This window comes from Gopherus evgoodei, chromosome 14 (assembly GCF_007399415.2).
Source record: "Gopherus evgoodei ecotype Sinaloan lineage chromosome 14, rGopEvg1_v1.p, whole genome shotgun sequence".
Lineage (NCBI taxonomy): Eukaryota > Metazoa > Chordata > Testudines > Testudinidae > Gopherus > Gopherus evgoodei.
The window spans coordinates 13,461,055-13,479,961 of NC_044335.1; the positions used below are offsets into that span (position 1 = coordinate 13,461,055).

An 18,907-nucleotide genomic window follows, 5' to 3' on the forward strand; every position below is an offset into this window, starting at 1 on the left:
TATTTCAGAGGTCATTGGATGCTGAGTGGCTATGGCGATCAAATAAATAACCTAGACAAGAGCACTATAAATGACAGCAAAGTGTCCCAGGAAACAGCAAACAAACTAATGAAGTGTCTTGAGACTAAAACAAATTGGTTCCTAAGAGGCAAATCAATAGATTTTGAAATGTTCGAAGAGAATATATAACAGAGTTTATTTGCATATACCTTGTATACAGCTTCTGTTTGCCTATAGTTCTTGATTTATACAGTAAGAAAGTATTTGAAAGGAACCAAAGGTAGTATAAAATTTCAGCATGATTAAGTGTTTTCACATCTAGAATTGTCTGTCCATATTGTGTGTCCATCATAGTATATAGAATACACTTACAATGTACATTCAATGACATACACTATTTGAAGGTCACTTATATGTTTTGCTTCTATGAAAAACACAGGCCACTTTTAAATATTGTAGTTCAAAGCATGCTACACATTTTTAAAGGCTGCCAGCTTGCACATAGAGTGTTCGAAAAAGATATGCAAACAGTGGATTTGATTTTCCTTCCGTATCAGCAGGGTAAATCAGGAGTCATTCCACTGAAGTCAGTGCATTTACACCAATGTACAGCCAGTCTAAGTACAAAGCAAAGCAGGCCCACTGTCCATATCCCTCACCTCAATAATATTGTATTTTACCTACACATTTTATTTTTGACAAATGTTTTTCCCAGTCAAATTGCCGTCTATAAAAAGTCTGTTTCCATTTACTTCTCAGCATAAGACAAAAGCTTAGTTCAAAGAGCAATGTATTTTAGCTGTTTTCTAGGTTTCATTCCAAGCTTTCTTTGAAACTGTCTAGTGATAGATCTAATTGGTATCTTCTCATCAAAAGGTGACTTTCTGTGATTTTCTTTATTGATCTGTCTAACAATACATTTCTCAGCATATTATAATTACAAAGTTATTTCAGTGATATGATGTCCATGTACCACAGATAAGAGTATAAATGCCTAGTTAAATCACACTTTAACTTAGCAGTGAGCTGATTAGTTCACACTGTTGCTTAAACAATACGTAATTGCATTGGTTTTCTTAAAGGAATATTTCAGCATCTCAGGTGAAATGTTTGCTTTTATCAGTTAAAGATTCTCTTAAGTTGCTTTACAGGCAGTAGCACAAGTGTCAATGTAGTCCTTCCTTTGCATTTTTCAGATGTTTGTGAAGGTACCTACAACATGTTGTTACTTGTCAGTGTTCTGATTCCTCTTAGAAATTAACAGCTTTAAGTAGCTATCACTCAAGATAGCCCCTTTGGATTATACTGACTTGGTTGACAATGGCATAAAAATAAAACATTAGGGTAAAGAGAATATTACATTTGTCTGTCTGATATAGCATTTATTTAATAGAATCATTTTTTCAGAGTGATTGAACTCTGAGCTATTTTGCAAAATGCTCTGGCTTCACTTCTGTTATCACCGTGTAAGCAACAGTAAATGATAAATTGCCTCCCCTTTTTCCTTTTGAAAAACTTTCTAAAGACATCATGTAAAATCTCTCTATTGTTTTTATTTTTTCTGTGCCCTTCCTTCCTTCACAGACTGTAATGTGGAGCTGCTGATTCAGTTTAGATACATATACCCAGTGTGTGTAAACCCTTTCCATACCAAGTACAAAACTGGACATTTACAGAATGCACCGTCCCACACTCAAGCCATAACAGCAACATACTAACTCTTTGAACGTCATTCTCATTTCCAGACTCCGGAAAGCATAAATTAGGGGGTCGATGACCGAATTGCACATAATCAGGACCAGATACGTGTTGAAGTGTGAGGTGTAGCAAACACAGTGTGGGTTTGTGGGGCAAGAAATGATGAGAATGAGATGAAGGAAGAAAGGCGCCCAACAAACAATGAAGACCCCAAGTAATATAGTGATTGTCACAGCCCCCTTCATACAGGTCCGCTGATGAGGAACACCATCCACTGGGAGGGCTGCGATCCGTTTAACATGCAGGCGTGCAAACAAGAACATGTGAACATAAAGGGAGGCCATGAGAAGAAGCATGGTAAAGAACATGGTGATGAGACAGACAATAACAGTTTTGCTTTCTGAGTAGACAATGAACATGATGCCGCAGATTATGCAAGCAATCCAGATAACCACAATTAGAGCTAAGGCTTTCTTTACAGTCATGATGCTGTGATAACGAAGAGCGTAGAAAATAGTAATGTACCTGTCAATAGCTATAACCAAGAGGTTGCAAATTGAGGCTACCAAAGAGATACAGATCATTGAGTCAAAGACATTGTCCATATGCTGGATAAAGTGGTCATCAATGATCAAGTAGCCATTGTTCAGGATCGCAATCATGATAGTCTCCAGGGCATTTGACATGCTCACTAACATATCTGCCGCTGCCAAGCTGCACAGGAAAAAGTACATGGGGGAATGTAGGTTTCCGTTCTTCAGCACCGCAAGGATTACGAGGATGTTTTCCAGCAGGCTGATGATTCCTAACGTCAAGAAGACCTCGGCTTTAATGAAGACTTGCTCACAAAATCCACTGCTGCTCCTGTTGCTGAAGAGGATTGAGTCATTGAAGTCCTCAGTGGTATTAACCAGCACAGGCTGAAATGTAAGTGCACAGAGTGTAGTATTCATTATCAATACGGACTTGATTTCACATGCGATTACAGAACTGGCATCAGCTCAGTTTGAAAAAAAAATCCTTCCAAACTGTCTCTGGGTTTATCAAATGGGATCAGATAGGGCTTTGTTTTTGTTGTTAAAAATATAAATGTATAAAGTCTTTTGTTTTAAAGTGAGTTTTTTGTTAAACATTCAAAGACTCTATGTTTCTCCCTGAAATCAAAGTGAATAGCAAATTTCGCAGTCATCCATCTGGGGAGAAAAAAAATAAATCAGCAGCACTTTTACTCTCTTTCTAGTTCTCCTGTTGATTAAAAGTGAATAGCTTTCTTATCTGTTACCATGAGCTGGGACTACTGCAGGGCATCCTGGTTGGAAATCATGTTGCAGCACAGTGAAATACCTCTTGCTGTTCAAGTGCAAGAAGGGGGGGAAAAAAAGAAAATCATGGAATTTATACATTCTTGAAAGGAAAAACAACTCCTACTTAGTCTCCTGTAGAGCACAATGGCCATTAGAGAGCAAGCTCCTTCCTGATTGACAGCTACAAACACCAGGTACAGCATCCCCACGGAAAAGTCCTCTTTAGTCAGATGTGAAACTATTTGGTGCCCTCTGCAGATCAGAGATATAATCTGTTTTCCTTTTAAAGTATAGAACCGGCTGCAAAACAGAGGCTCAGTGGGAGTGAGAGGATAGCGGGTGGGGGAGCCATTTGCTGCTCCCAGAGGTGTTGCTCCAGGATATGGGAGCACCTTGCAATAGTGGTAGGACAGCCAAATATGGCTACTTGTCCCTACTGTGAATGAGACCCACATGGAGAGGGAGTCTGGAACCAGTGTCTTCTGGTTCCACCTGAGAAAAAGGCACCCAGAGGTGCTGAGGGTGTATTAAGGAGCCTATCCCAGAGACACCAATCCCATACCAACTGCCTCTATCCAACCCAATATTGTGAGGCTCCCAAGCCCCCCCAGACCCTTGTGTCCTCAGGTGTGGCCCCCAGACCTTGCCGGGGCACTGTTCTGGAGGAGTGGGACTGGATGTTGCTGTGCCTGCAAGCCATGAGGGAGCAGGCTTCTAACCTAGCTGTTTTCTAATGGGGGAAGGAGGAGTTGCAGGCTGTGCTGGGTGCTTTGGGTGTCTAGTTCCTCTGTATCATCTGTAGACTGGTCACTGAGCTTGCCTAGCCACATCAGATGTGATTCTAATAAGATCTTTTAATGCTCTGCCAGATATAGCAGAGGGTATTTTATACACCGTACCAGCAAGTGGCTGAACAGTTCCTGGCCCGGCAGTGGGGGCCTAACAGTGCCCCCACACCCAGTATTAGTGTGATGATTTGGGGAATCTGTGTGCAGCTTAGGAATTCTGGTTGATCTTATGATAGGTCTGTATCATTGAATATCTCAGGGCTGGTCTACTCTTAAAACATTACAGTGGCATAGCAGCACTGGTGTAGCTGCACCACTGTAGTGCTAATCAGTGTAGCCATTCATGACAACAGCGGGAGGGGTTCTCCAGTCAGCATAGTTAATTCACCTCCCTAGCTGATTACAATGGTCCCTTTTGGCCTTAGAATCTATGAATCTAGGAACCTGGATTTACACTGGGAGAAAACAGCATAAACCGGGGTGAAACTGGCCTGATGTATTCAGATTGACTGGATAAAAATTTTCAGATGTGTTCACCTAAGATCATTTCAGTGTTTTACCCTGAGCCAAAAGAGGAGTCTGGGGCAGATACTTATGACTCAGGTTATAGTTAAATAAAACTAATGAGAAAGAACTGAAGTCTATTTCTTTCATTTTCTTTTATGCTATAATACTATGTAGTGATATTTCATATTCTTTGCCACTGAAGCGCAACACAAACCATTTGTATTCATCTAGCTTTCCTGTCCAGCTGGCCCAAAGGGTTTTTAAGCCCTAGTAATTCTGACTTACCATTGAAACGCTAATGCACATTCTAATGATCCCTCCATGTTTTTAATTTCATATAATGGCTACACTCAAATTATACATGCACATGTGCCTTTTGCTTTCACTAATTTTTTAGTATAAGATTTTTTTCTCACTTGAGAAGTATCTCTCATGTTTTGTTTCCTATTAGTATTACCATGGAAAAATAGCAGAAAGTATCTAAATAAATTGATTGATGAAAGACTCTCAGTAACTGCACGCACGCTTCTAGTTTCATTTCAGAAATACTTCCGTCTAACTGTCAAAGAAGCTAGCCATTATGTTTCTTGTTTCGTCTTCTTTTTATCAGACTCTCTTGGTATTTGTTTGCACCATCTTGCTAGTTTCTTGTTTGTTCTGTTCTGAGTCATGCCAGTGCAATGCCAGTAACTTCTGCATAATAACCAAGAACGGATTTTGGCCCAATAGTTACTGATTTTAGAGAGGACAGATGGCCTGGTCATGAAAGCACCAGACTGGGACACAACAGATTTGGGTCTAATTGCCTGTTCTGCCATAGACATCCTGTGTGACCTTGGACTAGCTGCTCTGTCTTTCTAGGCTTCATTTTCCCTACTGGAATACGGGGATAATAATACTTCTTTTCTACCATCCTTTGTCTCTGTTTAGGTTATTAAACTATTTGGGGAAGCAGCTGTCTCTTGTCTGTATGTTTTTACAATGCCTATCATATTGGGATCACAGTCTGAGTCTTGGCCTTTAGATGTCGCAAAACGAAAAATAAACATCCTTACCACATATACTGCAGTTTACACAATGTCAGAGGCTGAGGCAGTATTGCCTAGTGGCTGGAGCACTGGATTGGGACTTAGGAAACCTGTGTTCAATTTCTGCCTCTGCAACTGGCTGTTGGGTGACCTCGGGCAAGAAACTTAGTTTCCTCATCTGTAAAATAGGCATAATGATATTGATGTTGGTTGTGATGCCTTTGGAGATCTGCTGATGAAAAGTTAGCCATTGTTATTAAAAATGTAACCATTTTCTGCCAGTATTGACATTCTGAACCAAATTTTCAGAGGAGCCTCAGAAACAGCCTACAAACTCAATGCATGTGTACATTCTGAACTGATACAAGAGGCTCCTGTGCTCCTTTCATGCTGATACTGAGCCCTGCTTGTTCTGTCTCTGTTGATTCTCTCTCCGTCCTGGCTTGCAAACCAACCTTGGCTCAGATTTTCAAAAATGGCTTGGCTGTGCAATTGAATGTGCACAATGGGTGTGTTAAGTGTGTGCTAGTTTGCTTATATATACCATGGTAGCATGCACACATCAGGCATCAGCATGCACAAATGGCTAATTGGGCATCTTTCTCCATTCATCCATTTGCATATGCAAATATAATTATGTGTGCATTTTGTACGGGCAGGTATATATCTGAAGTTTTAAAAATAGCTGACCCCTTCTCTGTTTTAATTCTGCAGAACTCAAAATTGCTATTTTATAGTAAGTAAGACAGCTTGTGAATTTTTGCCCTGGATTCTCCATTCTAACTTGTAGACAAATATATTGATATTGAGCTGCTTAGAGAGTTCAGATGCTACCCTAATGATACATTTTGAAGTGTTGAATCCTGCTGTTCTGTAGTGTGAAAATGCCCTACAATAACAAGTGACCCAGTTAGGATGATTTTCAAAAGCACCTAAGTAACCAAGTCTGACCTGTACCTCATTGTGGAGGAGGGAATTGCTCGTTGGAGCTACACCATCAGTGATGAAGGCTTGTCCGAAATATCGCCTTGGGCATTATGTGAGGTGGACAGATCCAACGTGAACACTGAAAATGATGGTTAAGGCAGATGACGAAGATGCAGGGCAGCAGCTGCACCTAGCTACCCAAGGTGAAGGAAGTCACTGAGAAAGACTCAATGGCTCAGGTCACACAGCGTGAAGCCAGTACTGGTAGACCAGGAAAAGGGTCGTGTTACTGCTCCTCCAGCTCATCCCAGTGGGATGAGGTATTTCCCGGGATAATCGTTCGCTCTTGGGTTTTTTGACCATGAATAACCTAGTACTCAGCACCAGGGTTAAAGCCCCTGCCTTACTTTCAGCTGGAAGTGCCCTCAATGCAAACATGACAGGTTTGTGTCAGAGCCCTCCTAGGGACGCACATCCTCTGATGTTGGCAGGCATGTCTGCAGTACATTGTGACAATGCATCCAGTTGTATCTGGGATCTCCAACAGTCCACCAAAATTGCAACTTGGAATGTTGCAACTCTTCACAAGCATAATCATCAGGTTGTATGGATCTCTCATGTTGGCATCATTCAGAAGGAGTTGGACTGCATCATTACACATGATAGGCGTCTCTTTGCCTCCTGAAGAGTATATTGTTGGTCGGAATGTGCTGCAAACACAGATCACATCTAGTGGTCGCCCGTATAGTGTTGATGCTCCAACAAATAGGTAAGCCCTCTGCGACGACGAAGTTTGACATCAAGACACTCCATGTGCAAGGTTTAGCCAACAGGTTTTGTATTGACGTCAGCAACAGATTCTTGGCTCTAGCTGATCTGCCAGATGACGTAGAGGTTGCATGGTCCCTGTTCACTTCTACCCTCAACCAATCTGCTGAGCAGACAATTGTCTATAGGCATCCAGCATGCCGACCATGGCTATCGGAGGAGGTCTTCCAGATAATTAAATTGAAGGTTGCAGCCTGCTAGCACAGTGATAAATGCACTTGAAATCAGCAGAAGTGAAAATTTAACACCTAGCACTCTGCGATTGCGAGGTATATTATAACCAAATGGCAGATGATGTCGAATTTGGCTTAGCCTGGGGTGACTTGAAGCCAGCATTCCACGCCATTCGCAACCTCAGCGGTCAAGAGGTAGTCACTACAAATGGCATCCTGAACAACAGCCAAGGCCATCCATGTAAATTGGATGATGACATTATCTCACGATGGGTGGAACATTATCACAGTGTCCTGAACCATCCTCCAGCTGCCGCTTGTTTCAGAACTGGATGATCTGGCAGTCACTGCAGTTCCGGATCCAGACATTTGCACTGATGCACCAACACTGGATGAATTGAAGTGTGCCCTCACTAAACTGAAAAATGGTCACGCAGTCAGTGCTGATGGCCTCCCCTCAAGGCTATTAAAATGTTCTATTGATCCTGTAGCAGAATCACTTCTGGCCATATTTCATCTGGTGTGGAGAACTGGAACCCTGCCAACCGCCTGGAAGGACGGTATTGTAATCTCACTCTATAAGGGCAAGGGACCATACAGTGAATGTAAGAGCTACAGGCCGATCACCTTGCTCTCAGTTTGAGGGAAGGTGTGTGGACATATTTTGCTGGTACACCTGGAGCCTTTGCTACATCAGAATCGTTGTCCCCAACAGTCAGGCTTTACGAGGAACAGGTCCACATTAGATGCCATTTTGGCCCTTCACTTGTTGTCATAGATACATCATGAGTTCAGGAAGCCCCTGCACGTAGCATATGTTGATCTTAAGACTGCATCTGATTCAGTAGACTGTGTCACGTTCTGGAAGGTCTTAATGGGCATAGGTATTCCTACCACTCTTCTGGACTTGATTAGAGAGCTTCATAATGGAACTTCTGCCCGTGATCATCTGGGGATGCTAGCGCCTTTTGTCTATAGGCACTGAGATCGGTGATCTCTCGCTCACAGACCTTGACTACTCTGTTGACGTTGTTCTCTTAGTACAGAGCCCCGACAGGTTTTGTGAGGCACTCCAGCATATGGAGGAGGAGTCAGCTAAGATTGGTCTCCATGTTTCTTGGTAAAAGACAAAACTGCAAAATCTAGGACCAGGTGCACCCGCGACTCCAATCTCTTTGAACAACGAAACCGTTGAATCAGTTTCCAGCTTTTGCTACCTGGGTTCTATACTTACCAGCTCCTCCAATTCTCACACGGAGGTTCTCTATTGGATTGGCATCATAGCATCTGCCAGGGCCATATACAACAGATATGGAATCAACATCATCTTTGTAAGACAACCAAGTTCAGGATTTATTCAAGCTGTATCCTTCCCATACTGTCGTATGGCTGTGAAACATGGACGCTACGCCACACAGACTGGACAAAGCTGGAGGCTTTCCACACAAAATGTCACCATTGTATTTTGGGCATAGAGTGGAATGACTTCATCTGTAATGCAGATGTTTGTGGTTGTTCAGGTCTACAGATTACTGGAGCCATTGTTCGCAGGCAGCACCTTACGCTTTTCAGACATGTCGCAAAGGTGCCACAAGACGTTCCAGCGAACACTATTTTTTGGGTGGCTTGTAAAGTCCGGGATAAAATTCCACCAACTGAGGGGTGTAGGCGGCCCAGAGTCAGACCCCCTCTTACATGAGTTTGTCGAGTCTATTCCGATGTTGGACTCAGGCTGTAAGCCTCTGTGGTTGTGCAGGAACGGACCAAATAGCAAACGATCTCTACAGCTGACTGTCTGGCTAAGGGTTGAAGAAGAAGAACTTAGGTGCACAAGTCCCACTGATTTCCGATGGGACTTATTCTCCTTAGCCACTTAGGCAGTTCTGAAAATCCTGCCTGTAATATTTTATAAACTGCTCATTGTGAGCAGATGTGGTGCCACAATAGGAAAACATATATTCGTGTACCTTATTAATTGGGAGCATTTAGCTCAGTGAAGTTGACTTACGAGGCATGTCACTTCTTTTGAGTGTCAGCCCAGACAAGCCATTTATTTTCATCTTTATTGTTGTAAATTATTGAAATCAGAAATGCTGAATCCTGAAATCGAAGCAATCCAAATTGTTGAGTTGGAGCACAGAGTGATGCCAGGCTTCCTCTTTCTTTCATTGGTGCTGCATTCCTCTTTGCTACACATTTCAAAGAGCCATGTCCCAGATTTGTCCAGCTGTAAGCTCTGATTTAAGTTCTGGAAGCAAAAGTCATTAAATAACTTTGCAACAAAGTGAACTTAACTTCCCAATGTGTCATACAGCCTACATGCCATTTGCACTGAGGGCAGCAAGTGCAAATTGAATTTGTTATGCTCCAAAGTGAATTAATAGTACTACCTACCAAGCAATTTATATGCTAAAAGTGGCGAGGGCTTGGAAACCAAACTCCTGTGATGTTTCTAATGCTTGCAAGCTCAGGCTCAGGTTAATAAAGGTCAGTAGAAAAAATAAAATGGGAGAAAAGCTGTGTCTGCATAAGAGAGAACGGCATTTTGGCTTCTCTACTCTCATAGTGCTGTAGCAGCACTCTACCTATGTCAATGGGACAGCTTCCTCCATCCGTGCAGGTACTCCACCACCTCCCCGAGAGGTGGTAACTATGTCAATAGGAGAAGCCTTCCCAGTGACATAGCACTGTCTACACTGGGTTTTCCACACCCCTGAGTGGCGTAGTTATACCAACATACGTTCCTAGTGTGTCCCAAGCCTTAGGCCTAGGTTTTTAAAGACGTTGTTCTGCTCAGAGTTACAAGGCGTAAGTGACTTAGAAAGCTAAATCCTATTTTCTAAAGTGATTAGCCACTGATGGCCATCGTTTTAAAGGTGTTTAGTCTTCTAGTGGATTTTCAAAAGCACCTAGGCATCTAACACCCATTGAAAGGAGTTAGGTGCCTAGAAGTTTTTGAAATTTCCACTAGATGCTAAAATTGCTTTAAAATTCTGGCCCTTAGGAACGTAAGCTCCAGTGACTGTCAGTGGGACTTAGGCTTCTAAGAACTAGCTTCACAAAGATACTTGGGCATAGCTACACTCAGCCTTGCAACACCTAACCGCTAGGTGCCCTGCTGCCTAGTAGAATTCTGACTTAAGGTATGAGTTAGGCACCTAAGAAAGAGATGCTCAGAAGCCAGCAATTTGAGCAAGAAGCTGCCTAAACTAGCTAGGAATGAAATGGAGAGGAAATGGGCTTAGTTGGCTAACTCTCATTGATTTCATCTCTCCTGTGGCTGCTGTAACCTTTGCCACTTGAAATGAGACAACCTACAAGGGAGCACAGACTGCTTGTTCCAGTCCATTCCTCTTCCAAACACTGCTGAAGGGGTCACAGCACAAACACCATGGAGCTGGCACAGACCACCTATGTGGAATCCCCAAATCTTGCCCTCGACACAACAGTTCCATGAAGTCCTCTGTGGCTGCAAAGGCTGCTGTCAGACTGGCTCCTGGATGAGATCATGAACTATGTTGCTTGTTTGGAGGGTTGCTTCTCTCTTTTCCATTGGAACTTCCAATTTAAATGGATGGAGATTTAAGAGGACTTGGTGGTTGATTTGTGACCCTCGCTCTTGTGTTTTAGTGAGTCTCGATGAGGTTATGAGTAGATTTGGGTAGGAAACAGTTTTCCTGTCTGTAATAGGTTACTGGACCTTTAAGACTAGAGGCAGTAATGTGGAACCAGTGCAGTTATCCCATTCCAAGTGTCCAGAATAACTAAAATGGACATTGGTTGAGGGGATGATGGTTCCTGGGAATGTAAAGATATAGGGAAAACTCAGGCTATTGCTCGTTTAAGGGTCTGGAACTAGGAGCCTCACAGACTGGACAGGACAAGCTTCCCCTCTTTCCTTGCTGGCCCAGAAAGGTGTTTGAAGTTATTGGACGCACCTAGGATGGATTAAGGGCCTGGTCAGATGACTGGGTGGGTGAATCTTAAAAAAGAAGGCTCCAAGCCTTCTGAATGAGGAATTACTGAGGGGAGGAACTCAGCATACAGTTCCTAGAAGGAGGATTGTGAAACCCTGATCTGAAGGGGTGAGTTCATGGTCTGGGGAAGCAGGACTCATAAAACACAGTGCCAGGAGCAGGGCTGTGGAAACCCTGAACTAAAGGAGCCAACATGCAAGCCAGGGAGGCCAGGAATTGAACCATATAGTATCAGAAGGAGGCTTATGGAAACACTGAACCTGGAGTTTGGTGAAAGGGGGGTTCACTTTAGAGAGGTGGATTATATTGACTAAATTAGATCTCAAGAGAAGGGAAGTATGATTTTCAAGACTTGCTGCGAGTGGATAATTTCTGGAAACCTCAGATGGAAACTGGGCACCCTAGTCCACAATGGGGCACTACAGGACAGCACCTGGATACATTGTCCTATGACTGTTTTTGAGTTTGAACACTTTTCCCATTGAAAATTGAGATTTTTAGTTTTTAGGGAAAAATCTGTAAAATAAATAAAGTCAAAAACTTGAATGTGTTTATGGACTAAAAAATTGAAAAAAATTTCAATTTGGGTCAATTGAAATGTTTTGCTTCTTGTAACTTTGAAACATTTCATTTTGACTTCAACCCTTTCTACCCCCCTCCCTTTTTTAAATTTAAATTGTGATTAGCTTACTTTTCTCAACAGAAAAGTCATTTTGAACCAGAAATTGTATTTAGAAATATCATGATGAAATATTTTGGCACTTCTGAAATGCTTCTCCAATTTTTTTCAAGTTGGGGGGTTTGTAACTGACCTTGTCTCACAAATAGTTTTAGTTTTTGCTGAACTGGTATGGTTCACAAAAAAAGTTTCATTGGAAAAATTCCTGACCAGCTCTAGTTACAAGCTTAGTGAGGCCTGTTTGAATTGCAAGCTCACTGCAGCTCTGTTAAAGTACAGAACCATTATTTTAAATAACCTTTTTACTTTTAAAATCGATCAGTGAAATAGCTCTCACCTTCCCTCCAATGTTTTGCAGTCCATGATGAATTTCCTGGTACTCTCCTCAAATGCTCTTAGAAACAGAGGTCTGTCTGACACCCAGTGAGCAATAACGTTCTCCTTTCCACTGTGTAGTGTCCACCTGGGTTCAGACAGCAAATTCACTACCTAGTCTTTGTCAAAACTATTGCTGAACCACCTGATGCTTTGAATGAGAAATACTTTGCTGGCTGCAGTCTTAGTTGCTATGCAGCTATTTCCCCTTCTCTGTTCAGCCCTGACTATAGATTTAAATAATAATGACTAGGGCCCCAATTCTGCAATATGAGCCCTAGGGCCAACCTGTGAGGAATGATATGTTTGCAAAGTAAGCCTAACATTTCATGAACCTTACCTAACTTTGGGTTTGTATGGAAACATTAAAGTATTGCTGTTTACTATGAACATTTCTTGGCTCTGTGTCCCTTTCATCTTAAGCATCACATTTCACTGATTTATCCCCAGTTTGTTTTAGGTTTGTTACACAAGTTCCTATGGTGTAAAAGGTGCAGAGAAGATTTTCTGGGTCCCTGATTGGCTAAGCCAATTTCACATGATCAGAAGAGACAGCCATGTTGCTAGTTGTGATTGGATATTCAGAATACGCCCTGATTCCTGTTCGCTAAAGCACAATGCCAGCTCTCTCACATACTTTTCTCCTATAATATACTTAAGTCTTCAGACACACAGAATCTTTGTGTAGTGTGATCAGGGAATGAGACAGATGTTATGTATTTTTCATTTGTGCAGTGTGGAGGGTTTTGGCTCTACAGATGAAATCTGAATGAATAGGTGTGGGTGGCAGTTCTCCCTAGAGCTTGCCTCTTTGTGGGCTTCAGAAGGCTGGTTGGCCCTTTCTCCTCCTGAAATTATTTGTGGTGCCTACCTTGAAGGCCTCTTCAAAGCCTTGGATTAGCTAGAAACCAGAAATCCTGTCCCACTTGGAAACATAACTTTCCAAAGAGTCTAGATGCCAAAATTCTACTGTTGGAACTGTTCTTTGTATGAATGCCAGCATACTACTGAAATGTTTTTTGATTAGGGGAAACAATTTTTGTAGTCCTATGATGCATTTTTTTCAAGTGCCTAATTGACTTAGGCATCTGAGTCATTTTCAAAAGGGACTTTGGGCAAGAGTCACAAAGGGATTTAGGTGCTTAAAAGTGGCATGCCCCTAAGTACATTAGGTTCTTTAAAATTATTACCCCTTGTCTAAGGACATCCTAAGCCAGAGATTGTGGTTTCATGTGCCATCTGGGGTGAAAAACTCTTTTCTTCTTGGGTGAGATAGCTCAGTGGTTTGAGCATTGGCCTGCTAAATCCAGGGTTATGAGTTCAAGGGGGGGGGCAATTTAGGGATCAGGGGCCAAAATCTGTCAGGAGATTGGTCCTACTTTGAGCAGGAGGTTGGACTAGATGACCTCCTGAGGTCCTTTCTAACACTGGCATTCTATGAACTACTTGCTGCTTCATCATTCTTTAAGTTCTTTTAATTCTCCTATTCAGTCTCCCACAAATAGCCTCATTCCTGAAATATTAGCAAGAATAAAGAGAAAGCATAAGCATGTATTGACTGATAACAGAAGGATTGAAACTCATGGTAAATGTTAATTAGCAAGATTTTTCATTCAATAGCTTCACCAAGGAAAATATTTAGTATATATTATAACATGTATTTAGCAGTAAATGCAATGTTTTCTCTTGCTCTCAAGGACTGAACAAAATAGCTAGTGAGGGGAAGCAGAATGCCTGTCATAAGATATAAAAATAGAATTCTTAAATAGTAAAACAACACTTCTAAAAAACAGGTTGAAGATATTACAGAGGAAAAGAAATTCATTGTACAGTACCTTATTGGCAATAATGTAGATGCAATAGTAGTCAAATATAGTTCCTCCTCACTGGTAGGAAGTCCGTCAGACAGCTAAACAGAACTGTTATTTAGCCCACAATAGATTGCTGACTATGGGAGTTGGGGGGTGAGGGAATATAGAATGAAATTGTGGCCCCACTAAAGTCAATGAGAGTTTTGACATTGACTTTACTGGGGCCAGATTTCACCTTTGGTGATGAGGACAAAGAGTATTCCTGAATGCCGCCTTACACTACACATTAGATCATATTGCAAGAGAAATCCTCTGTTGAGCATGAGCTGTTTTATGTACATATTTTGCCCTCATATGTCATAAATGGATAGTTAAGGGTTAATGTCTATTTTACCTGTAAAGCGTTAACAAACAGGGAACCCAAAAACACCTGACCAGAAGACCAATCAGGAAACAAGATACTTTCAAATCTCTGTGGAGGGAAGCCTTTGTTTGTGTTTTTTGGGTTTTGCATTGTTCTCTCTGGGTTCTGAAAGGGACTAGACGTGCAACCAGGTTTCTTGCCAATCTCCCTGCTACCGTCTCTTATATATTCAGAATAGTGAGTATTAAGTAGAAAGGCGGTTATAGTCTTTTGATTGTTTTCTGTATTTGCAAATGTGTAGTTTGCTGGAAGTATTTTAAATTGTATTTTGCTGGGGGGAGGCTTCTCTCTAGTGTCTATAAGCTGAAAGACCCTGTAACTTTTACCATCTAAATTACAGAGACAACTTTTACTTTTTTTTCTTTTTATTAAAAGTTTTGCTTTTAAGACCTGTCTGATTTTTTCCCCTTGTTGAGGCTCAAGGGAATTGAGTTTGTACTTACCAGGAAATTGGTGAGAGACAGGGAGGGGGAAAAGGTGGAATCCCTTTGTTTAGATTCACGGAGCTTGAATCTGTCTATCTCTCCAGGATAGCCCAGGGAGGGAACGCCTGGGAGGGGGAGAGAAGGGGGGGAAACAAACCTGATTTCTCTGTGTTGTGATTCAAGGAGTTGAATCATGGTGATCTCCTTGTGTTCCCAGGGCGGGAAAGATCTGGGAGGAAGAAAGGAGAAGGAGGGGAAATGGTTTATTCCCCTTTGTTGTAAGACTCAAGGAATTTGGGTCTTGGGGTCCCCAGGGAAGGTTTTTGGGGGGACCAGAGTGCCCCAAAACACTATAATTTTTTGGGTGGTGGCAGCTTATCAGATCTAAGCTGGTAATTAAGCTTAGAGGAATTCATGCTGGTACCCCATTTTTTGGACTCTAAGGTTCAGATTGGGGAATTATACCATGACATGGTTAACTAATGTTTGTTTATGACATCATACCTCAGAACTTTGATAACAGCCATGAGTGTTCCTGGAGCCATCATTAAAGTCTGTAGTGAGAGATGTGTTAGTTTACTGCCAAGATGAGAGATTTAAGGACTGGGGATTAATTTTCTGTTTGGGGGAGTTACATTCTGACGAAGCCACCAGCATTCAAAGTTAAGCCGTACAGCATGCCATGGTATAGAAGGATATTAAGTTATGTGCCTAGTACTTCATAGAGTGCTGAATTGAACTGAACATGGCATGACAAGATGACTAGTGGCATGATTACTACATATAAGATTACTGACATACTACAGATGTCCTTAGAGAAGTGGTAATAATTTTAAAGAACCTAAGGGACTTAGGGGCATGCTACTTTTAAGCACCTAAATTGCTTTGTGACTCTAGCCCAAAGCATACTTGATTGAAAAACACTTGCCAGCACCTGCAGATTCTGTGTCATATTCAATAGACATTAAGTGCTTCAGAGTAATAAATGCTGAGGATCAGTTATGTCCTCTTGTTGACTTGTGGAGAAAGACATGCAGATGTGATTGACACAGCTGTGTTCTTCTGGTCATTTTCACTGGTGACAGATATCACTAGCAGTGGTTCTTATCGCCTCAGCTGTCAATGGAAAATCTGGGCAGCAGTGCTCTCTAACCATTCCCGTTGACCTGCAACGCTGATTCTGGGTAGTAGGAGGTAGACAGATCATGTTGGCTGTGAGTAAACTTGAATATAGCTGATTTGAGTGCAAGGTTAAACTGTATATGAGAGTGTGCCAGGCTGTGTGCTGGAGACAGTGTTTTCAGGCTAGTTGAGAAGTGGGAAAAGCTTGACAGATAGATAAGGTGAGTGCACAAGTGATTGGTCCTTACATGTCTGGACATTGTAAAGATCAATTATATTAAGTAAGTGTAAGCAGAGTCAGGATGAGCCCTACCCTGACATCTGGTGGTGAATTATGGGAAGTGTGGAAAGAATGTCAAGAAGTGTGATATCTCAGATATTTGCATGGGCACACCTGCAAGGCAGCCTGGGATGGTTATTTTGACAGCTCTGGGATCCCCAATTTCTTTGTTAGTGGGGCAGGATAAATAAAATGTTGCCACCTGATTATGTGAATGAGGACCTATGAGACTGCTTTATGACAGAAATGTCTCAATATAAATTAAATGACACTTGCTAGACAAGGGACATGGGTTCCAACTCCCAGTGAATTGAGGAGGTTGGGCACTGGTGTGTGTATATCTGATGGCCTGGCCCCCTTTTGAGGGCCTGGAACATCAATTGCACATCTTTCTCTCTCCACTGTTAAAGAGTAGAGCTAATTTTGATTTTGTTAGGAGTCCATGTAGAGACTGCTGAGCTGAATACATGTTGGGCCAATGGTGTACCAACACCAGGGCTCCCTTACTAACAGCTGACAGAGCTGAGATCACTGAGTGCTGTGTTAACTAGTGGGGGAGCCTGAAGATCTATCACTAAGCAGCTGGCAGAGCGGAGCAGTTTGCAGCATGTTGGAGCAGCCTGTAGAACAGTGAGTGGAGTGAAGTGGTTTGCAGGGACAGCTGGAGGTGTGGCACAGCTGGTGTGGTGAAGCTGGTTGGGGCGAAGGCTGCAGCAGAACTCCATGGAGAGGCGGAGCAGTTGGTCCTGGCCCACGTAAGGTGCCCATTAACACCTTGTGTGGACTCCCCCCCCCCATTTCCACCCAGGCTGGGGGGGTAAAACTCTGCAGATAAACTCTTGAATTCTGGGGTGGCACTGACCAGAGACTTTTGGGTTGTTGGACTTTGGGTTGATTGGACTTAAGACCCTAAGGGGGAAAGGACTTTGCCAAACGTACTTGGAGGTGGGTTTTTGTTTATGGTTTGTGTTATAATCCTGTTTGTGGTGTTTCTCCAATGGGATGCCGCATTGTTTCCTTCCTTTATTAAAAGGATTTTGCTACACTCAGACTCCGTGCTTGCGAGAGGGGAAGTATTGCCTCCTAGAGGCGCCTAGGGGGGTGTGGTATGTAAGTGTCCCAGGTCACTGGGTGGGGGCTCGAGCTGGTTATGCATTTTGTTATTGAAATGGAACCCCTGGATACAGAACCCGGCCCTTGTTGCTGCCAACTCAGAGGGGCAGAAGGGTTACATAAGTACAGATGTTAGTAGCTAGGGAAAATGTATATAAACAGTGTGATGTGATTTGGAATTGTGGGATCACCCTGTCCTAACCCCCCTGCATCATGGCCTAGCCAGCATGGGCTCAGAGCTGTTACATGCTTAATAAAATGACCTGACTGATGAGCTGGAGTTGAACTGAGATGAGTTTTTCAAATACCAGAGAACTGGATGATGAAGTGCTCTCCCAGAACGGATGAGGTATTCTGGATAAGCCAAGTGGAAGGGTCTTTGCGGGAATCCCAGCATTGGGTATGCTCTGAATTGAAAAGCCAAAGGGTCTGATCCTAGATGGTGCTGAGTGACTCTCACTCCCCCAGAAGTCAGTTGATGTTATTGATTATATAGGACAAATCCAGAAGTTCTTATTCAATCTTTATTCAGATTATTGTTTGTGAGGCAGTAGCAGTGGGCAGTCCCAGCTGAGATAGGGGCCCCATTGTGATAGGTACACTACAAACCCATAGTGAGCAATTGGTCCCCATCCCGAGGAATGTGACATCTAAACAGATCAGGCACATGAAGGATGGTAGGGGAAATAGAGGCAAAGACAAGTGAAGTGATTTGCCCAGGGTCACAGAGCTGGTCAGTGCTGAGAATAAGTGTGATCAGATCCTGCTGTGCTATTTCCACAGGCAATACTGCCACTGACTCCTGTCCAGCACTAGTATCAAGATGTAAGACATTCTTCCTTCGTGGTCGGAGCCTTTCACTTTTCTGGATTCCAGATTCATGCATCATATTTCTAGCAATGTTTGGCTTAGTGGTTTGGAAATTCTGGTATTTGCCTTAATCTTTATGTGCATCCAGAAGTAAGTATGATAGGAAACAATTCACAGGAACCTCTTCAAACAGAAATCACAATACACTTGTTAGTCTCGTTCATGTGATCTTTTACTTATAACCTGTGGATAATAAACATACATGAAAAGTGCTTAGCAACTGTACAGTGAAGCCATTTCTCAATCATTTTTTCTCCTTACCGTTGTAAATAAAAAAAATGCCTGTGGTCACGTGCACGACATTCTTCATATATTACAATTGTTTATAATTAGCTGCAATGTGGTACACTTTTCTGTTCAATATACTGAAAGTAGTCTGGCACTCAACATGAGCGGAAACCTTGTGATAAAGCAGTGTCATGCAAAGCTTATATCTGTCATTCATCTTACATAATTCCTGATGATAAAGAACATTATATTCAATTTCAATTCACCAAGGCCACTTCTGTTGACTAATTTCAGTTAAGAACTTAATGTTTTATAACCTTGATATTCTTGATGGGTACCTAAATGGTACA

General features: G+C 42.2%; 1 protein-coding gene across 1 annotated transcript; it reads right to left on the reverse strand.

Annotated features, from left to right (window-relative positions):
- Nucleotides 1-1,498: 1,498 nt before the first annotated feature.
- On the reverse strand, nt 1,499-2,756 carry MC3R (melanocortin 3 receptor). The gene has a single exon (XM_030533276.1). The coding sequence runs from the start codon at nt 2,649-2,651 to the stop codon at nt 1,671-1,673; it is 981 nt and encodes a 326-aa protein (XP_030389136.1). The 5' UTR covers nt 2,652-2,756; the 3' UTR covers nt 1,499-1,670.
- Nucleotides 2,757-18,907: the final 16,151 nt, after the last annotated feature.

Bases quoted from the DNA above. Each gene is read 5' to 3' on its own strand.
- MC3R (XM_030533276.1), bottom strand. From the start codon at position 2,651: ATGAATACTACACTCTGTGCACTTACATTTCAGCCTGTGCTGGTTAAT.